General features: G+C 45.9%; 1 long non-coding RNA gene, 2 pseudogenes and 1 gene segment (V, D, J or C); 2 read left to right on the top strand and 2 right to left on the bottom strand.

Annotated features, from left to right (window-relative positions):
* Window positions 1–1073: 1073 nt before the first annotated feature.
* On the top strand, window positions 1074–1654 carry LOC148163176 (large ribosomal subunit protein uL11 pseudogene; annotated as a pseudogene).
* An 805-nt stretch (window positions 1655–2459) lies between these two features.
* Window positions 2460–22205, bottom strand: LOC148163175 (uncharacterized). Its single transcript, XR_015769144.1, has 5 exons — window positions 22046–22205; window positions 5689–5723; window positions 4488–4574; window positions 4046–4175; window positions 2460–2814 (listed from the first exon to the last, which is right to left on the bottom strand). It is a non-coding gene; the product is annotated as an uncharacterized LOC148163175 (long non-coding RNA).
* Window positions 7235–17999, top strand: LOC114203761 (immunoglobulin lambda variable 5-39-like). The segment is given in 5 exon segments: window positions 7235–7459; window positions 15397–15756; window positions 16069–16225; window positions 16905–16973; window positions 17606–17999. Coding segments are annotated over 4 exon segments (651 nt in total).
* LOC114203763 (AN1-type zinc finger protein 6 pseudogene) lies at window positions 13599–15153 on the bottom strand (annotated as a pseudogene).
* Window positions 22206–22438: the final 233 nt, after the last annotated feature.

The following is a 22438-nucleotide window of genomic DNA, read 5'->3' as shown; positions in this document are numbered from 1 at the left end:
GCTCAGCAAAATTGTATGAGCTCAGTGAGCCACCTTTTTTTATTTTTTTTAAGATTTCTTTCTTTCTTTCTTATTTTAGAGAGAGCGAGCATGAACGGGAAGGGCAGAGAGAGAGGGAAAGAGAATCTCAAGCAGACTCCCCACTGAATGTGGAGCCTCACGCAGGGCTTGCTCTCATGACCCCGAAACCATGACCTGAGCTGAAATGGAGAGTCAGATGCCCAACAGACGATCCACCTAGGCACCGTGACACCTAGTTTTTAAACTTTTTCTTTTCCCTTTTGGATGAACTCAATATTATTTACATTGTTTGACTTCATAAAAGATAATCGCAGCTGAGCCGTGTCCTGTGCTATGATTTCATTCTCCTTCTCCGTTTTATCATTCAAGATTTCAAAGGTACCGCAAAGTTGAAAGAATTTTACAGTGAACACCCAAATACCTAATGCTAGATCCTACCATTGTACTAAACATCCTTTGTCACATCTTTATTCATCTGGTCATCCCTTCATCCATTCAATAATCTGTCTTGGTTTCAGTACATTTCAAAGTAAATGGTAGACATAGGGACTCTTCACCCTAAATATTTTTCTTGTGATCTCTCTGTCTGGTTTTGGTGTCCGTGTAATGCTGGACTCATAAAACGAGTTGGTGTTTCCTCCGTTTGTTCATTTTAGCTTTATGGGGATATATTTTACATGCCAGGAATTTCATCCATCGTATATGTACCCTGGGATAATTTCCAATCAATTTATACATTTGGGCAACTATCACCACAATCCAGGTTCAGAACGTTTTTATCATCCAAAACGTTCTGTCATGAATTTTTATAGTTAGTCAGGCCCCACTCCCATCCCCAGACACTGATTGGTCTGCCTTCTGCCTCTAGAGATTTGCTTTGGTAGACATTTCCTATCAAGGAAATCATACAACATACGGCGTTTTGTGTGACTTCCCTCTCTTTGCTGCATGCATTGGAAGTTCATCCATATTGTAGCATGAATCAAAAGTGTGTTCCATCTTTTGGCTTTCGGCTTGGGGAGGCAAAGGTGCAACTTTCTTCGGTCGTCCCGAATCCGGGTTCATCCAACACCAGCCACCTCCGCCATGCCGCCTAAGTTCGACCCCAACGAGATCAAAGTCGTGTACCTGAGGTGCACCGGTGGCGAAGTCGGTGCCACGTCTGCCCTGGCCCCGAAGATAGGCCCGCTGGGTCTGTCTCCAAAAAAGGTTGGTGATGACATCGCCAAGGCAACTGGTGATTGGAAGGGTCTAAGGATTACAGTGAAACTGACCATTCAGAACAGACAGGCCCAGATTGAAGTGGTACCTTTTGCCTCTGCCCTGATTATCAAAGCCCTCAAGGAACCACCAAGAGACAGAAAGAAGCAGAAAAACAGTAAGCACAGTGGAAATATCACTTTTGATGAGATCGTCAATATTGCCCAACAGATGCGACACCGATCTTTAGAGAGAGAACTCTCTGGAACCATTAAAGAGATCCTCGGGACTGACCAGTCTGTGGGCTGCAATGTAGATGGCCGCCACCCTCATGACATCACAGATGACATCAACAGTGGTGCGCTGGAATGCCCGGCTAGTTAACTACAAAGGAAAATGTTTCAATAAAGGATCATTTGACAACCAAAAAAAAAAAAAAAAAGTTTGTTCCATGACTGTCAATGATATGTCAATAAAGCTCAGGGACAAAAGTTTGGTCCTTTTTAATGCTGAATGGTATTCTCTTTTATGGCCATACACAGTTTATCTGTTCAACATTTCAAGGGTTGTGTGGGTTGTTTCCAGCTTTGGGCTGTTATGAATGGTGCTGCACTTCCTTGTGACCAAGTCTTTGTATGGACTTTGTCTTGTATCTGTCTCTCCTGAACAGAGAACTAGGAGTAAAATTTCTGGGGTTCATGGCAAGTACATATTTAACTTTTTAAGAGACTGCCAAACTCTTTTCCAAAGTGTACTTTTTTTCTTTTTTTTAATTTGCCACCAGCAATATATGTAGGTTCCAATGTCACGGCATCTCACTAAAACTTGGGAGTGCCTGTGTCTTGGCTCCGGGGACGATGGGGGCTGACAAGTCTGGAATCATTTGCATCCCCCATGCACATTTCTGGGGTCAGCCAGACTTGGGTGAGTTTTCACTGGAATTAGGCGTCCTCCTCACTCTAGCAGCCAGGGGTCTTCTGAGGCGCCAGAACTTGGTGGGTTTTAGTCCTGGAGTTTTAGCATCAGGTGCTTCAGGCTGCTGCTCCAAGTTTTGACTCCCCTCTAAAAACTGCCTGCTTTTGTTCAATCTTCAAATTTCTCAGGGCACTGTGTTCTGTATTTTGTCCAAAGTGTATAATTGTTATTCGCTGGAAGATCTGTTTCTGAGGAGCTTTCTCCTCCATTATGGAAGCTTGACAGGTCACCCTCCAAAACAGTTCAGCTTTCACATCATTAACTAGAGTTCAATGTTTATTTAAAGTTGGTTTGTTGCGGGGGGATGGGGGTAAATTTACTTACAATGAAAAACATATGTATGCCATTTCTTTTTTTATACAATGTTTTGGGACATAGTGTATGTGTGCTTTCCTTGTTACAGCACTATTTTGAAGTTTCTCTGCTTAAAAAAATGAAAATTCTTGCTCTTCTTCCTCTTCCTCGTGGGGTTTGGGTTGAAGGTCTAATGACAGCCTCCCATCAGGGTGTTAAGCCACTCAGTTTTATCTGCGGAAGGATCAGCTAGAACAGCTCTACTGGGCTGTGGGTTTCCTGTTTCATACCTGACACTGGTCCTGTCTCCGAATCTTCTTTTCCCTTTAAAGGTAATTGTATCTGTGTCACTGGTGTTCCCGGGAGCACTCCGAGACACTTTGGCAGTTATGTCCATGGGGGGGGAGGGGGCGGATTGAGCAAAATCTGTTTTGTCTTCCCTTTGAGGACACCTGCTCTCACCAGACAACCCGATGCCCCACACTGAGAAGCTCCTACATCACAGTTAGTGTGACTCTTTCATTGTTTCCTGAGTCTCTTTCCATGCACAGCTAAGTGGCTAGACCTAACCTTTTCAGAAAGACTCAAATTTCGGCCATAATATTCTCCCTGCCCTCACTCCACACACTCACTTACCCACTCCCCGAGTCCCATGGAGGTCTGACTGTTGGTCTCATCTGTAGGCTTGAGGACTTTGTTTGTTATGGAATAACCATTGCTTCCCTCATTTTTTGACATGAATCTCCCTCACTCTATATCTTCTCCTCTCTAGCAGGGACATTCATAAGCCCTGGAGGCAGGGTGTTGTTTTTGTCATTGTTTTTGTTTGGTTTCGGGTTCCCTGCAAGGGGAGAGGGGCCTTCAGGGAGAAGGGCATTGGCGGGTGATTGGGGGTCGGGAGAGCCTGGGCCACCGCTGTCCAGAGGTGCGTCTTTGCCTGTCCCCATCCAGGTTCCTCAAGTGCAAAATGATGGGACCAGGCCCCATGACGCAGGCCCACCCCCGCCCCACAGTGATGTAATTTTTTTAGAACGTAGTTGTTTCTGGAATACCCGGGTTGCATTTCTGTAGGGCCAATAGGAGGCAGGCTATAGCAAAGACACGTCAGGAAACTGAGCTCTGACCAGCGGCCACGGGTCACAGATGGGATAGAAATGAGTGAAGAGCGTCAGGAAGTGGGGATTCGAGGACTTGTCGTGAAGCTGTTTCATTATTTGGGGGGAAGAAGTGGATGGAGATTATCGGGGTGCTAAAGCCCTCCCAAACCTCCCCAACTCCATGGGTGCCCCCACTTGGGTTCTGGAGATGGGACTGCTGCCCATGTGAGACCCTGAGTTACGGGACCTGGGAGGAGAGGGTGGCGGGTAGTTGTCGGCACCTCTGAAACATCCAAGGGCAAATGTGGGAAAGCAAGGAGGCCAGGACTCCTGGCTGGAAGATTGCCTGAGGAGACACCCCATCTTCAGAAGCCTAAGGGGGACCAGGCATGGGCCAGCTTCTCACTACGAAGCTACTCTCATCCATTATGCTGTCTGACCACCAAAGTGCTACTTACCCAGAAACGAGACAGTAAGTGCAAGGAAAGGCCACGGGTTCTGGAATCAGGCAGACATGGGTTCTCATCCTGCTCTGGCTTTGGCTGGCTGCTTGAATGTGGGCAAGTATTTGTGACTCAGTGTCTTCACCTATAAACCAGGATAAAAATATTTATGTGGCACCCAGGATATCAGATTTAAATTTTTATTAATAATTTGAATTTATTAACATTATTAAAATTTATTAAAATTTAGGTTTAATTTTTAAAACAATATAGATAATACAAAACTTGAAACGCTCCAAAAAATATACATTAGCAAGTCAGCCCCCACCCTTGTTTTCCTTCCAAAATAATTAGTTACCTGACATAACACAGGATAAATGTTACTAGTGTTAATAGCTACTATTTATCAGGGACCTGTGTCAGGATGGTGCCTTATAACATATCCCTACATTCACACCTGTTTGGGAGACAGCATGGGGGTACCCTTTTGGGGGACAGGAAGCAGGTTCAGAGGGGCAGAACATTTTGCCTGGCAATACAGGACCTATAAAGAGAGAATCCAGATTTTAAAAAAACCCAAGGGATTTCATGTTTGTAAATCGCCTAGAACAATCGATATTAAGTCCTACTACCCGTATACCTGATGCCGTTATGCTAGGAGCTGGGCAGACAAGCTCCCTGGGAGGGAACGAGGGAGGGTGTGTTTAAACCCGGACAGCCATCAGACAACACTAGTAAAAACAACCCTAGCAGGGACCAGGCTAATCCTGCTAAGTTCTTTACATGGATCATTTTAGACTAACTACTCTCTGAGGTAGGTGTTGCTGTTCCCATTTTGTGGGAGATAAATTCAGGCTCAGAGAGGTTAAAGAATTTGATTAACTTCTTACAGCTTAGAAAAGAAGTTGCAGGGACAGGATTCAAATCCAGACAGCCCCGCAGGAGAGCCGAAGCTCTTCCACACCTCTACCCCGCGCCCCCGAGAGGTGGCTAAGAGAAGGTGAAGTGTCCGAGGGTTGAAGGCAAAGACCTGAAGGGATAAGAAATGAAAGTCAGGAGTCAGGTTCTGGGGCTAGGATTCCAGAAACGAAGAGTTGATGTCTGTCTTGCAGGAGCTGCGGGTTTGTTGAGAAGACGAATATAAACCACCGGTGGATGAACAGAATTACGTCAGTGGTGATAACATCACAGCTAGCCGACTCACTGTTCTGGTTTATCTACCGCTGCACACCCCCCCGCCCCAACAAGGATTTAAAACACCAATCATCTGTTTTGCTCATGAATCTGTCGTTTGGGGCGGGCTTGGTGGGGTCAGCTTGTTTCTGCTCCATGTGGCATCTGTGGGGGTGGCCTGGAGGCTGGGGGATGGAATCACGTGACAGTTTCTTACATGTCCAGCGGCGGCGGCTGGTCGTCAGCTGAACCCCTACACGTGGGCTCTGCCTGCCTCTGCCGGGCTTCCCGCCAGTGTGGCGGGCCAGCCGGATCATTCGTATTAGATGATGCAAATTAAAACCACACTGAAATACCACTACACCCCTCCTAGAATGTCTAAACGAAAAAGACTGGGAATATACCCAGTGTTGTCAAGGATGCTCTCATACAACCATTTTGGAAAAGGGCTGGGCAGTTTCTTCAGAAGTGAAACATCCACTTACCATATGACCCCGCCATGCAACTCCGACGTAACCACCTGAGGGAAAGGAAAGCGTATGTTCGTAGCAGCTTTATTTGAACTAGCCAAATATGAGAAACAACCCAAATGTCCCTCAACAGGTGAACAGATAAGTAATTTATGGTATAGAGTGAAATACAATTCATCAATACAAATTAACTGTTGATACATGCAACAACGTGGACAGCTCTCCAAGTTATTAGGCTGAGTGAAAGAAGCCAGACAAAACAGTGCAGGTACGGTATTATTCAATTTATATAAAAGCCTAGAAAATACAAACTAACCTGTGATGACAGAAAGCACACCAAAGGTTGCCTGGAGATGCTAGGGGTGGGGTGGAGGGAAGGATGGCAGAGGGGCATGAGGAAACTTTTAAGGTTGATGGATATGTTCAATATCTTGATGTGTGTCAATTATATTTCAACTTCCAAAATGAATACTATGGTGGAAAAAGGAAGGGTGTGTGGGGTGAGAAACATTGTGGCCGCCATCTTGGAAAATACAACCTACCTCATTCAGCAGGTGTTTCAACCAGATGTGTGCTAAGTACTTTACAGCACTGGTACTAAGTCCACCCACCCAGCAACCCAACCAGAAGGGAAGATGAGGAAGTGGCCAACTCTTTATTGTTATTATTATCTTGATTGTGATCAGAGAGCCATGAGGTCTTGGTCTCTGGGAGGGAAGGGCGTCTCAGGGCTCTGGTGAGCAGGACATCAGGGCTTTTCTCCCTGAGCCGCAGGAGAAGCTGCTCCCCACTTCTTGGGACACGTCAGGAAGCAGAGGCGCCCTTTACAGAGCAACACAATGAGGTGGAGGCTTTGTGGACGAGTGTCGGGACATGGCTGCTGAACTGAGAAGCAGGAAGGGGCTTGCAGAGGGGCCTCTCTTGGGCAGGAGGGGTCCCCCCTTCTTCTGCTACATTATCCCTTTGGACAGGTAGATGCCCGCCCAGGACCCTCTGGTAATTGTATCCAGCTTTCCTCTGGGAACCACCATGTTATGATTTGAAGTCCTCAAAGGTCAGCTGAAATTGCCCCCTGCTCCCACCACAGCTTCCAGAGGGCCCAGCCAGCTCACTGATCTCAGTGATTGGCTCGGGCAAATGCATGAGCCAGGCTAGGTCAACCAACATCAGCCTTGGACATGTGCTCTAAGTAACAGGAAGGAGACTTCCCCTTTTCCCTGGGGTGGCTGGCTATGCTGGCCAACGGGAGCCCTGGATGCTGCTGGGCATCTCTCCACCACACGTGGAGAGCCTACCAAAAGATGGATGCAGGATGGAGAGAAGGAAAGGGATGTGTTTCTGACATCATAGTTCAGGCCTGTCCAGCCATCCATGAAGCTGGGACCTCTTCAGGACTCTTTTGGGGGGCAATAAACCACCTCCTTTGCTTAAACTGGTTGCACTTGGGTTTCTGTTTTTTGCAAACCAAGCAGTCGTCTGTGCTTCGACCCAGCACTCAGATGCCCCACCCCCACTCCTACAGGGGCTTTCCGAGAGACCCGGATATTGGGGTTGGCCCGCAATTGCACTGTGCCTGTCTGTCCCCCACACTCCAGACCTAGGGAGGAAGCAGACACCAAGCCCCTGGTTCTGGGGCCCCAGGGAGGGCTCAGTTTGAGAAGCGCTGCACGCTCCCTCCAGTCCCGGGGCGGTTACGAGATGGCAACCCAACCAGAGCTTCCGAGCGGGGTCCCGGTGTCCTGGCGTGGCTGGGTCCTGTGTGTCTGGCTCCTGCTGTCTGTTTCTGGTGAGGTCCTCCCTTCTCCCTGTCCCAGAGCCTAATTAGGCCTCTCTCTCCTTTTTATAGGGGTGGAGGGCTGCCCAACAGACAGACTCTGGTTTAGGAACCTAGAAGGAGTGGGTGTGGACCGGAGAGAGGCTGGTGCACAGCTCCGTGGACCCCTCACTCCCAGCCCCTGTGATGAACCCAGACCTGAGGGACAACAGGGCACCGAGAAGATGGGGGGTTGAGGGGGCTGAGTCTTGGGAAGGGCAGTTGAGGGATGGGAGGGTCGGCACCGGTACTCGGGGAAGGGGGACAGATCCCTTGTGTGATGCTGTCCAATGGAGCTAAACAGAAATAATAGAAATTCGTGACACTGATCAAGCAGTCACTGTGTGCTAGACTTTATCTCATTTAATCCTTATGACGATTCTGCGAGGTGGGTTCTACAACCCTCACTTTACAGTGACACTGAGGCTCCCGTAAGGTGTCCACAGTCACACAGCTCGCAGATGGGGGCTGACCCGGGGCCGCTGGGGGTCTGGTGGAAGCCGTGGAGTTCCTGGGGGGGGATGGGCTGGAGCAGGACAGAGGCGTCAGCAGGAGCAGCGGGAGGCTGGGGGCCATCCAGGAGGCAGGAGGTGACTCAGGCTGGGGAGGCTTCGGTGGAGGGGTGGACAGCTGGGTGACAGGATCTGCAGGACCTGGAGACCCAGACTTTGTCTGCAGGCTGGTGAAGCTCCGAGGATGGGGAATGGAGGGGGTGGGGAATCTTCCTCCCTCGAATTGTGTGTAAAGGAGACCAGAGAGGAACCGAGGAGTCCTCAGGGAAGAGCTACCCCAGGTGCGCTCCTACGGGAGCGAGGAGAGACAGGGAGGGGGAGATGGAGCAGCGACTAAGATGGAGGCACTGGAAGGGCCGATGGGATGGGCAGGGGAGGTGGGGGGGGCTAGCGGGGGTGGGGGGTGGTGAGAGCCGACCGGGCTTTGCCACAGGAGTGGTCAAGGTCAGTGCTGCAGAAAGTTCGGGAGAGATGAAGACCAGGAGATCCCAGTACCTACTGGTTGTGGCGGGCGAGTGTGGTGGGAGAGAGGGGCTTGTTCTTTTCCAAATGTGAAACTTTTCATTTCTGACTGTAATAGTAAAGCCTGAGAAATACAATTCAACAGGGGTAGACATATTAAAAGGTGTTAGGACCTCCCACGATTCTAAACCCACAGACCACTGCTATGACTGGTTTTAAAATCTCCTTCGGATCTGGGGATACAGACCAAAACAGACACATACCAATATAAGAGAATTCCCATTGCTCCACATCTTTGCCAAAACGAAACGTTACCTTTCATTTTAGCCATTCAGGTGTGTGTGCACCTGATCTCACTGTAGTCTTAATTTCTGTTTCCCTGATGAATAACGGGATTGAGCGCGTTTTCATGTGTATCGAACTTTAGGATATCTTGTTCTGTGAGGGGCCTGTTGAAATTTTTGTTTGTTTTTCTATTGGTTCGTTTGACTTCTTGTTACTGATTTGCAGGTCTTTAAAAGAACTCCTCTGTTGGTCATATGTGTTGTATCTTCCACTCCGTGGATTTTCTCACTGTTGTTAATGGTGTCTCCTGCTAAACAAAGGCTCCCAGTTTTTTGTTGTTCAAATAAAAGTTTTTCCATTATAACTGACTTTTTTTGGTACTGTATTTAAGAAATCTTTGCCTACTGAGATTTCTTTCTAGGATTTATGTTGATATTCTCCTATGTTTTCCTCTAAGCTTTATTGGTTTACGTTCCAGATTTAGTATATAATCCAGCTGAAACTAATTTTTGGTTATAATCTACGAAGAATGGAGGTGAGAATTCACTTCCTGTGCCTACCAAGTTGACCCAGCACCACTGATGGGAAGGACTGTCCCTTCTCCATAGACGTGCGGTATTCCTTTGTCCTAACACTGTATACACGTTTTGGATTCTGTCCTGTGTTCCGCTGACCCCTTGTCTATTCTTGCACCAACCCCACACTGTTCACGTTACATCAGTCCTTCAATGGTTTGGTTCCCTGGTAGTGTAAGTCCTCCAGTTTTGCTGTTTTTCAAGAAGGCCCTAGACTCTCTGCTTTTAGCAGGGAGTCTGCTTCTCCCTCTGACCCGCCCCCCTCTCATGTGCTCTCTTTCTCGCTCTCTCAAATGAATAAATAAATAAAATCTTTAAAAAAAAAGAAGGCCCTAGATATTCTAGGAACTTTATATTTCCATAAAAATTTTAGAATCAGCTTATCATTTTCCACAAAAAGACACGCTGGGGCTTGATTGGAACTGGTTTGAAACTGTGTACCAGTCTGGGAAGAACTGATAACTCTATACTATTGAATATTCCAATACATGCACATAGTATATCCCTCCACTTATTTACATTTTCACAATTTCTTTCAGTAATGTTGTATAGATTTCAGTGTAGAGGACTTGCATATTTTTATTAATTTCTAGGTATCTGATGTTTTTGATGCTATCATAGATATTTTATTAATTTCATTGTCTATTTTTCTATCTTCACCTTATATCCAGTGACCTTGCTAAACTCATTCATTAATTCTAATATAGTCTATACACTTAAAAACTTATTATGAATACCACTAGGTTGTCTACAAATGAAATTTTATTTCTTCCTTTCCAGTCCTTATGTTTTTAGAAACAACTTCTGTGAAGTATACGTGTCATACAATTCACCCATTTTAAGTGTACAATCGAGTTTTAAAGCATTTTTTTTTAGAAGGGTTATTTGGAAGTATGCTGTTTTCCAAACATTTGGGAACTTTTCAAATATCTTTGTTAGATTTCTAATTTAATTCCATTGTAGTCAAAGAACATTATTTGTATGACTTGAATCCTTTTAAGTGTAATTAAGACTTGTTTTATGGCTCAGACTGTGATCTATGCTGATAAAAGTTCCATGGACTTTTGAAAAAAAAGTATATTTGGCAGTTGTTGGGTGGGTTGTTCCATAAATAGCACTTATTAAATTGGTTGATGGTAAAAAAAAAAGTTGTTTGATGGTATTATTCAAGTCATCTTTATCCTCAGTGATTTTCTTTGTACTTCTAACAAATACTAAAAGATGGGTGTTGAAATCTCTGGCTGTTACTGTGGATCTTTCTGTGCAGTTCTATTCCTTTTGCTTCTTTTATTTTAAAACTCCATTGTGTGCATAAATGTTTAAGATCGTTAAATTCTCTTGATGAATTAAGCTCTTTAACATTATGAAATAAAACTTTTTACCATCAGTAATATTCTTTGCCCTGAAATCAGCTTTATCTGATTTTGATACTGCCCCTTCAGTTGTTTGTTTTTAAATCATAGTAGCATAGTCTCTCATTTCCATCTTTCTTCTTTTAAACTATCTTTGTCTTTAAGTGGGTTTCTTGTGATGGAATATAGTTGGGCTTATTTTCTTATCCAATCAGACTTTCAGTTGAGGTGTTAGACCACTTGCATTTAATATGATTATTGATATGGCTGGGTTTATGGTAGAATGACCCCTTTACATCATTAAGTGGACATCTTTATCTCTCATACTGTTTCTTGCCTTAAAGTCTACTTGGTCTGATACTAGTATAGCTGTACCAGTTATATTCACATTTTTACTTTCAGTGTTTTGATGTCCTAATATTTAGGGTGTGTCTTCGGTTAGCAGGTTATAGTTGTTAGATTTTGATCCATTCTATCTTAGTCTTTTAATCATAGAATTAATCCACTTATATTTAGCATAATTACTAATATATTTGCATTTATATCTATTCTATTGTTTGTTTCTTCTTCCTTTTTCTCCATTTGTTGTCTTCTTTTGGATTCTTTTAAAAAATATCATTCCTGGGGTGCCTGGATGGCTCAGTCGTTAAGCGTCTGCCTTCAGCTCAGCTCATGATCCCAGGGTCCTGGGATCGAGCCCCGCATCAAGCCCCACACCGGGTTCCCGGCTCCATGGGAGGCCTGCTTCTGCCTGCTTCTCCCTCTCCCACTCCCCCTGCTTGTATTCCCTCTCTCGCCGTCTCTCTCTCTTTAAAAAAAATAAATTAAAAAATCTTTAAAAAAAATATCATTCCCTCCTCTAAAAACTTGCTAATTAAACATTGTTTTATTATTCTTTTAGTGGCTACTCTGACAGATTAAAATATGCATTTCTGACTTTATGGTCTAATATAATATTACATTGATCACTTCTCAAATAAGGCTAGGATATTAGAGTACTTTAACTTCACTTTTCTCCTCCCAACTTTTGTGTTGTTTTGGTAAGGCATTTTAAGTCAATATATATTTTAAAGACATTTGTATTGCTTTGTGCAGACAATGTTTATTTATATTTAACTACATATTCACCCTAAGGCTCTTCATTCCTTCATGCATTTCCCTATTTCTATCTAGGAAATCTTTGCCTACTTATTTTAAAAAAGATTTTATGTATTTATTTGACAGAGACAGACACAGTGAGAGAGGGAACACAAGCAGGGGGAGTGGGAGAGGGAGAAGCAGGCCTCCCGCGGAGCAGGGAGCCCAACGTGGGGCTCGATCCCAGGACCCTGGGATCATGACCTGAGCCGAAGGCAGACGCGTAACGACTGAGCCACCCAGGCGTGCCCCTAGGATCACTTTTCTTTTGCCTGAAGATTTCCCTTTAGGATTCCTTTTGTGAAAGCCTCATGGTGACAAATTCTCTCAGCTTTTATCTGAGAACACCTTTATTTTAAAGACTGTTTTCATTAGGAAAAGACAAAAACAAAAACAAAGTGTGGTGGCAGTTTTTTTCACCCCAGAACTTTAAATATGTCTTTTCATTGTTTTCTGGCTTTCATCATATCTGATGAGAAGTAAGCCATTATTCTTAGTGTAACACAGTACATTAATCAAAATCAAGAAGCCCTGTAACCCTGAAACAAATAATACATTATATGTTAATAAAAAAAAGTCTCATCAAATTAAAAAAATCAAGAAGTCAACATTAATATGGGATTTAACCTACCAATCTTACTCAGATTTCACCAGTTCTCTCTCCAGTATTCTGTAGAACAACAACAAAAAATATGGTCTAGGATCTAATCTAGGCTCACACTGTATTTAGTTATCATATCTCTTGATTTAGTCTCCTTTAATGTGGAACAGTTCCTTAGTCTTCACCTTTCATGATAGAGTGCAGGCCAGTTCTTCTGTAGAACATCCCTCAGCTTGGGTTTGTCTGATATTTCCTCATGATTAGATTCAGGCTATGCATTTTTGACAGGAATACCTCAGAAAGGAGGTAGTGTTCTCAATGCATTATATCAGGAGGCACATGAAGTCTATTTGCCCCATTCCTGCTGATACTAATTTTGATCATGTGGTTAAGCTGTGTCTGCCAGATTTCTGCACTATAAATTACTATTTTTTTCTCCCTGTAGTTAACAAGTAATTTGGGGGAGGAATTTTGAGAATTTATGAAGATACTGATCTCAAAACACAAACACACACACACACACACACACACCCCCCCCCCAAAAGCCCAAAACTTTTTATCCTCTATTGATGCTTCTTGCCTGAGCAATTACTACTATGGTGGTTGTCAAACGGTGGCTTTCTAATTCCAGAATTCCTTCTACAATTAGGTGGAAGTCTACAGAATGCATTTTTTTTTATGGTTTTCCTTTTTATTTAATCAAAGACTGGTGGGTAAACATAAATACATAAATGTAATCTGAAAGAAACCTGCAGTCGGCAATGAAATGCTTACAGCTTTTCCTTCCCTCGCTCAAAAAAAATTTAAAAACACACAAACTTAGAATCTCATCAGCACACACTCTCTTGTGACAAATGATTCAGACATAAATAGTGGGTGCAAAGAAACTATATGCTAACATATGTAGAACCTTTGTTAATGAAAACCCAGAAGCAGCCGTAAGGATGAAGATACATTCAGTGACTGGTAACTAGTTGTGCCCTGAGGGGCGCCATCGACAGAGATCGTGCTGCAGAGAAAAGCTATGTACACACACAATGAGAAAATAAACTGCAAGATCAACGCATGCATGTTTAATACTGGAAAAATCACGGCCCTCCAAAATTTCTCCACGTTTGTTATAAAAGCCCTCTGCACTCAACTAAAATTAAGATGATCTTAAAAGGATAATACTTGTGAAGTTTACTTAAGTCTTTTCAGCCACAGAAACTGCAATGGAAATAAATGTTCAGAGTCATTTTCAAAACAAAAATAAAAATCTATTCTTCTGATGACATGCATGATTAAAAGGTCTATGCAAGATACATTGCTCTACATTCCCAATGACTAGGAAAAAAAAAACCTCAAGTCAATTTTTAGTTTGCAGATGGTCAAAGGATTTTGTATTCCAGCAGGAGTTCAAATCTTCTGGATCTTTTCACCAACTACTGGATTTTCTTTTCTGATTTTCTCAGCAGCATCAGCTTTGTAATTGTAAGAGCAATTGTGTACATCTGAGTAACGGTGTACACCACAGTAAACATTTCCACACCGGCATTCAAACCCAGTAAGTCCCACTTTCTTCCTGCACATGAAACAGCGATTCTTTTTTTGTTTTGGTTTTTCAAGAGACTTGCTTTGCTCTTCAGATGGCTGTTGTGCCGTATCTGATACTGAAGCTTGCAGGTCTTCTGTTTCAGGTACTGCTTTGTCCACAGATGTACTGTCCACTTGGGAAGATGCTACAGATTCTGATAAAAGAGACTGATTTGATACAGGGCTTGGCTGCACAGATGCAGACGTGGTGTCTAGCGGTGACTGGGCAGCCAGGACACTGTCGTCTGTGCACTGGACGGGTAAAGATTCAGACAGACTACTGACAGAAGCTGCAGGTGGGCTTATTCTACCATTACTACTATTCTGTCTTTGAAGATGTTCTTTATAGCACACTGAACACATGCCATTTGTACGAGGGTTTCCATAAAATCCGCAGCCAGTGGAACAAAGCATAGGCACTTGGCTGTGATTAGTTTCTTGAGCCATGTTCCTCTGTTGCACACCACCAAAACCTCCACAATTTTCTGTTTGCTTCCCCTCAGATTCCAGAATGCATTTTTTAATAAGAGTTCCATCTACTTCTCATTTGCTTTGTTCCTAAGGGCCTACCCCTTTGGGGTTTTCAACTGAAATCCTGGTGTATACAGCAGGGTCTTTCCTTTTGAGAGAGGCTGAATTCTGATCTCTTATCTTCTCAGCACTGTGACTCTGCAAAATTCTGCTCTGCTTTACAGAGGTCTGGGCTTAGCTTCTAAGGTTCCCATCTTGTAAAACTTCAGTCTTCAGTAAATGGCATGAAACCTGAACTTATATTTGAGGCTTCTCAAACCTTCAATTTCATCACTCCAGCCTATGAGACTATAAAAACCTCCGCTAATTTCTCTTGTCTCACTATAAAAACCCTTCTGCCTGGGGAAAGCCTGGATCCTTAGCCTCCTGCCAGAGTCAGCAAAGGCAAGTGGCTGAAAATCCCCACGGTTCTCCCCTCTCCACAACCTTAACCCTTCCAATAGCTGTTGCTCCTGTAACTCTCTTAAACTTGAAATATCACCTGTTTATTTTCACTGGGAATGTTATTTGGCTGCCAACTACTCCATCCTACCCAGACGTGAGAGTTCTACATTTTCCTTTTTGGAGGCTGTGGAGTATTGCATCATATGAGTGTCTCGTTTAAAAATTTAACCTCTCTTCTAATTATAATTATTTTCTCATTATTATAATGAGTACTGCAATAATCATGCTTATAGGTATACCGATATACATGAGTTATTTTTGTAAGATAAATTTATGGAAATAAAATGGCCAGGTCACAAAGTATGACGATTTGCAATTTTGACAGGTATTGTCAAACGGCCCTCTAGTAAGACCGTGCACTCGGCTGAGCTGACAGTGTCTAATAAATGACCACTGAGGTGTTTCGAGCGGGTCACTATCTTCTCTGCCTCTTCAGGTGCCTCAGAGGTCTCCCAGCCCTCTCTGTTCCAGACTCAGTCTTCTGTGGTGAGTGGGCAAGGCAATCCACAGATCTGGTGTGTGGTGCAGGGCAGCCCTGCCAGTGCTCATGTCTTGTCTTGGTACCAGCAGCTGAGGGGGAGTGGCCCCACCTTCCTGCTGAGTCAGCGAGAAGGGATGCCCCCCACCTATGGTTTGGGTGTGAATCCTCGCTTCCTGGTAGAGATGGACCCAGGCAAGAATGCCGCCCTCCTTACTGTGGGCAATGCCAGCCCTGCTGACGAGGGCATCTACTACTGTGCCCTGTGGTTTTCAGGCCAGTATGTCTTTGGAGAAGGTACCCGTCTGCTCTATCAGGGTGAGTGAGTCTCAGAGTGTAGGGATGTGGTAGCCCTAGTGTGTAAGACTGCAATGGTGGGGGTGGCAGTGGGCAGAAAGGTGTCGATGGTGGAGCCCCCTTGGAGGAAGCCTTGCTCAGTAGGGATAAGGGGAAGAGAAGGAAGGCCCAGAAGACTAGACGACCAGCAGAGAAAAGGCTCAAGCTTCTGGATGGTGGATTCGACTGCGAGCATCTGAGGATGGACACAGACACCTTAGGCCCAGACTTTTAGGCCTGGGAGGGGAAGCCTAATCAAGAACATTACATCCCTTCCCTTCCCTTGCTCTGTAGGAAGGATGCTGGAGGCCCAGAGGATGAAGAGTACGTGGCAGAGACAAACTCAGAGCTCATCTTCTGGCCAGAAGGCTAGCTGTGGGGGGAAACAGATTCCGAGAAAAGCAAGCGAAGGCCATGGAGGAAGGGGAGAAGTGTCTCCAGAAGGAAGGAGGTGCAACAGGACTATGAGCTTGGAAGGGGCTGGTGGTAGTGGGTGACTTCCCCGTCATTCCCTGCAGCTAAGAGGCAATCCCCGGCTTTCCAGCCACCTGAGCTGAGCCCGTTTGTCCCAGCCTCTGGCCCTCCCTTCCACGTACTTTGTGTGGCCCTCGGACACAACCCTGACCCTCTGAGGGTCTCCTGGGTCCTGAAAGGCCAGTATCGGGAGGAAGAGGACTCCACCGGAGGAGCCGGGGAGCCCGTGGTCAGCTGGCTGCAGCTGCCTCGGGAGGTGGCGGCAATGTCTGTGACTTGCCGAAGCTTGCACCAGACTGGAGTCTCAGAAGCCGCGCTGTCCCTCCCCTGCAGCCAAGGTGAGAAAAGAGGACCTAGGGGTGTGCTCCAGGCTTCCTGATGCAACCACCTGGGACACTGACATCAGTTCCCCCTGGCAAACTGCAAGGCACTGCTGTGCGGGGCAAAGAACCCTTGGCTCTGCCCCAGCTTCCGGGTGAAGCCTGGACTTGGCTTTGGAGCCTATGCAGTGACGTTGTGGGACCAACTTCCCCCAAAGCCCTCATACCTACTCTGTCACTCCTGGCTTCTGCATTCTCTAGTGGCAAATGCCTCTTTATTTCCTTTGGGGGATACAGCAGAGGGAAGCTATCTGAAGGGCATCTGCTCTGTTCCAGGGTGCGGGAGAAGGCTGGAATTGAAGAACAGGAAGGAGACTCATGACAAGATCGGACACACTCGTCTAGGTTAGGACCCTCAGACATTGAGCTGGGACCTGGACCCCTAGGTAGCAAAGCCATGACTTTTCACCACCAACCACCCATTTGACAAGCATTTAGGGAGTACTATGTATTTCCTAGGGCAGAGAGATGACTGGAACAGTGTGAACATTAGTGAGTCTAGAAAGCTAGGTCAGACACTGAACCAATGTTTAAAATGCAAGGAGAACGGCCCTAAGGGTTTTAGGGCAGGAACACGGGATATTCAGGAGCTGAGAGAGCTGGGGCGGGGGGTGGGGGGGCCCTCCTGCAGGAGGGCCCGGGAAGCTCCCGTGGACGAAGCAGAGTCAGAGCTGAGCCCTCAGATTCTAGCTGGACCCAGTCAAGAGCACCTGGGTCTAGTCCTGGTTCTGCCCTCAACTCTCTGTGGCCCCTTGGAGTCTTTCACCTTCTCTCGGCCTCAGATCCACCCACCCATCTACCACTCCCAGGCCAAACTGTCTTTGCCCTTACAGATCTTAAGTCTAACTTTTTCATCTGTAAAAATGGGGAGTAATAGAACCTCCTGGAGGATCAAGTGAGCCAGAGAGAGCTCTCCAGGAGGCAGTCAGAGGGCCAGGCTGGTCCGACTCACGCTGTGCCTGTCTCCCTCGCAGCAGAGCTGGAACAGACCCTCACCGCTGCCGCCTGCTGCTACCTGGGCCTGCTTGCTGCAGCTCTGGTCTATGGCCTCATCGTGGCTGCCCTCCAGAGGGATCGCTGCTGTAAGGCCCACCCTATGGAGCCACTCACCCGACAGGGTCAAGGAGCAGCCCTCGGTTCCAGGGTGCAGGCGGGCAGAAGGTGCCCCCCTGTCAGGGCCCCGGAGCGCAAGGGGCCTACCCCCCAGCGGATTCCACGTCATCCTCCGAGGGGCTGCCCGTGCGCTGGACCCTCCCTCCTTGCTCCAGCCAGCTTCCTCCTAGTCTGCTGCCTTTTGTTACCCCGTGGGGCCCCCTTTTTTCTCCCAGACTGTTCAAATTTCTCCACAAATACAGGGAATTTGAGAAGATACTGCTGTGCTGTTGTTCTGGGCAAGGGAGGTGGGATCCCAGGACCGAGGCCAGCAGCTCCCAGGGGAGGCCTGTCCAGGGTCGGCAGACTCTGAGGACAGGTCAGCCACCCCAGCCCGGAGCCTGATGGTCAAATAGGTCCCGAAGCCAATATGGCTCGTTGGAGGGAAACACATATGGCAGAGGCAGACGATCATGTTTTGCGGCTCATGAACTGAGAAAGCCGGGTCACACCCACCCTCTCTCACTTCTTCATCTAGTTGAGAGTGGGGTATCTAGGGTCCCCCCCTTTTTGGTTAAAATCCTTTTATTCTTACCCCCCCTTTAAAGATTTTATTTATTTATTTGAGAGAGAGACGGAGAAGCAGGCTCCCCGCTAAGCAGAGAGACCAATATGGGGCTCCATCCCAGGACCCTGGGACCATGACCTGAGCCGAAGTCAGTTGATTCACCAACTGTGCCACCCAAGCACCCCAAAGAAACTTTTTCTTACTTTTAATCACTCTAAAAGATAACTGATTTGTCAAAAAATAGCAGCAGTTTTGTGGGCTTATGGCATATGTAAAAGTAAAATACATGACAAGAGCACAAAAGATGGGATGATGAAATTGGGAGTATACTGTCATAAGGATCTTATACATAAAGCAATATAATATTACTTAAAGGTCCACTGTGATTAACTCCACATGTATACTGTAAACTCTAGAGCAACCACAAAAAAAAGTTTTTAAGAGGTATAAATAAGCCAATAGTGGAGAAAAAAAAATGAAATCATAAAAATACCCACTAATCCAAAAGTAGTCAGAAAAAGAGGAAAATAGGAACAAAGAGCAAACAGGACAAGTAGAAAAAACTAGCAAGACAGTAGATTTTAATCAAACCATGCTGATAATTGCTATAAATACACCAAAGAAATGACAGAGGTTGTCAAACTGGAAAAAAAAAAGCAAGGCCAAAGTCTGTGCTGTTTATAAGCAGTCAGACACATAAAAACATAGCTAGATCAAAAGTAAAAGGACGGAGGCGCCTGGGTGGCTCGGTCTGTGGCTGCCAGGTGTCTGCGGCCGGCTCTCAGCTTTGGCTCAGGCCATGATCTCAGGTGCAGTCTGCTTACCCCTCTCCCTGTGCTTCCCCTCTCCCCACACGTTCTTTCTCTCTCTCCCTCTCTAAAACAAAATCTTAAAAAAAAAAAGTAAAAGGATGAAAAAGATGTGCTTTGTAAACACTGATCAAAAGAAAGCTAGAGTGATTATATTAATATAAAACAGAGGAGACTTCAGAATATTACCAGAGACAGTGATATTACATGTCACTGTGATGGACAACACCTGATAAATGTGCCAAAGGACCAGAAGACCTAACAATCCTAAATGCATATGTACCTAACAAAAGAACTTCAAAATACAAGAAGCAAAAGCTGACAGAACAGAAAGAAAAAAATAGATACATTCACAATTATAGTTGGAGACTTCAATACTCTTCTCAGTGACAGAACAGGTAGACAGAAAACCGGTAAGGATACGGAAGAATTGAACCACACTATCAACCACCCTGACCCATTTCGTATCTATAGAAGACTCCACCACCACCAGCACAACAGTCATTAAAGTACGGATTAAAATTTTCTAAGATAGATCACATTCTTGGCCAGAAAACAAACCTCAAGTTTTAAAGAACTGAAATCTGTAACAAGGTATATTCTTTGAAACAGAATTAAACTAGAAATCAATTAATAGAAAGAGATCTGGAAATTCCTTCCTTCCAAATATTTGGAAATTAAACAACAGACTTCTAAATAACCAAGGGGTGAAAAGTCACCAGGAAACCTTAAAAAAACCATAGAACTGAATGGAAATGAAAGCACAACACATCAAAATTTGAGGGATATACCTAAAGTAGTAATATAGCGTTAAACTATTAATTGTATTAACTGTAACTATAAACACTGCATTAGGGACACCTGGGTGGCTCAGTCAGTTAAGCGTCTGTGTTTGGCTCAGGTCATGATCCCGGGGTCCTGGGATCGAGTCCCGTTGGGCTCCTTGCTCAGCAGGGAGACTGCTTCTCCCTCTGCCTGCCACTCCCCGTTTGTGCTCTCTCTCTCTCTGACAAATAAATAAAATCTCGAAAAATAAAAATAAAAAATAAACATTGCATTAAACTATATCAGAAAAGATTTTCATCAATGAACTCAGCTTCCACCTTAAGAAATCAGAAAGAGAAAAGGAAATCAAACCCAAAGCAAACATAAGGAAGGAAATAATAAAGCATAGAAATAAAAAAAAAAACTTCGAAACAGAAAAATAACAGAGAAATTCAATAAAACCAAAAGCTGGTTATCTGAAAAGATCAATAACATTGAAAAAACCTCTAGGCAAACTGGCCAAAGGAAAAATAAAAGGACACCAATTACCAGTATCAAAAATGATGGAGGAGGGGCGCCTGGGTGGCTCAGTTGGTTAAGCGACTGCCTTCGGCTCAGGTCATGATCTTGGAGTCCCGGGATCGAGTCCCGCATCGGGCTCCCTGCTCGGCAGGGAGTCTGCTTCTCCCTCCGACCCCCTTCCCTCTCGTGCTCTCTCTCTCTCTCATTCTCTCTCAAACAAATAAATAAAATCTTAAAAAAAAAATGATGGAGGAGACACTACTATAGATGCTATAGATATTAAAGAGTTATTCTTTAATAATAAAAATAACTGTTATCTACAATAATTAAGGAGGCGAAAACAAAAAGGAGAAATCCCAAATATACAAAATAAGAACAGTGGAAAATATCAACAAAAACGAGAAAAAACATGAAATAATGGAAAAATGATTAAGTCTTCAATAGCAATAAAATACGACATAAGAATAAAGTTGAGAGGGGCGCCTGGGTGGCTCAGTCCTTAAGCGTCTGCCTCTGGCTCAGGTCATGGTCCTGGAGTCCCAGGATCCAGTCCCACATCGGGTTCCCTGCTCCGCGGGAAGCCTGCTTCTCCCTCTCCCACTTCCCCTGCTGTGTTCCCTCTCTCTCTCTCTGTCAAATAAATAAATAATATATTAAAAAAATAGAGAAAAATAACAAACTTTTGTAATTAAGGTTATCAAGGGCCTTAATAATGCCAACTTGAACACTGGGAAGGCCTGCAGTTAAGCCCCAACATCATAAAGGAGTCCATTCCCCCTAATTAAATGCAGCCATTAATAGGATCATCATAAAAGTATAGACAGATTTAATACAACCGATTCCAAAGTACAGTGGGAATCATAAGTCAACTTGCATAATCTCAAAGTGGTGAAGGCTTCTGGATGTCGTACAGGGGAAGAGCAGTAAATTCAACGACAGAGAAATTCAAAACGCCTGCATGGCTAAACTACCAGTGAGCAAAATCAAAAGGCAAATGAAAAAACACGTGCCATTCACACATAAGTACTGGCTGGCCGTATGATCTCGGGTATTGCATCCGAGCCTCCGTTTTACCTCCAGTTGCAACTGAGATACAGGGGCGTCACCGGCTAGATGTCAGGATCAGAGGAAGATTTAGCTTTTAAAGGCTTTCGCAAAAAGGTCAGAGCTCTCATTTGGCACGCCGTGGGCATCAGGCAACTCGCGGGGGCTTTCTTGCCTCCCTGCACCTGGCGAGGCTCGGGCACGCAGCACACGGCTTCCGGGCGCCGCCAGGTGTGTCCGGCCCCGCCCCCGGCCTCGCCCCGCGCCCTCGGGGCCTGGTCACGCGCGCGCCCGTGCGGGCTTCCGGACTCGCTCCCGAGCGGCAGGAGACACTTGCGGCCGGTCGGCGGCGCTTCTCCTGACAAAGGGAGGAAGGCGAGCCCTCGCCGCCGCCCTCCCTCGCAGCCGTCTCCGCCCCCGCACGTCCGGCCAGGCGGGCCCCGCTAGCCCCGCGCCGACGACACCGCCGGGCGGCCCCTGACGCCGCCCCGAGGGTCACCGCCGCCTGCGAGTCGCCGAAGTTTGGGCTCCCACCCCGCGCGGATAGGAGCCCATCCCTCATCTCCTTCCCCTCGGCCCTCAAGGCCCGCGGAGCTGCGTGGCAACCCCCCTCATACCTGGAGGGGCACAGCCTCCACTTGTGGCTCGGTGCCAGGCCGGGTCACGGCGCGGGTCGGTGAAGACGCGCGGAGACCGGGGCCCTGTCACCCACTCACGGCAGGAGGTGGGGGAAGGGCAGCCACCAGCGCGCTCGCAACATTGCACATGCGCAGATGCAAGGGCTGCTCGCCGTCCCAGGGTCCTCTGAGGGGTGGTTTATAGAACGCCGGGACTACATTTCCCATAAGCCTTTGGGCGTGCCGCTCTGGGGACTCTCTGGAAGGTCTTCTCCTAGTTTGGCGGGTGGCAAGAACCTGACCGAGATAATTCCCGGCGGAGGCGATAATCCCGCGTCTGAACCATTCATTTTCTCCAGAAAGGGTTATGAATTATAACTACCGCTTATCCCC

The sequence above is a fragment of the Eumetopias jubatus genome, unplaced genomic scaffold (genome assembly GCF_037043125.1).
Source record: "Eumetopias jubatus isolate StellerSeaLion01/CBP00866 unplaced genomic scaffold, mEumJub1_p1.0 scaffold_10, whole genome shotgun sequence".
Taxonomy (NCBI): Eukaryota; Metazoa; Chordata; class Mammalia; order Carnivora; family Otariidae; genus Eumetopias; species Eumetopias jubatus.
The sequence above is the reverse complement of the archived record's forward strand: the minus strand, read 5'-3'. Positions and strand labels throughout refer to the sequence as shown.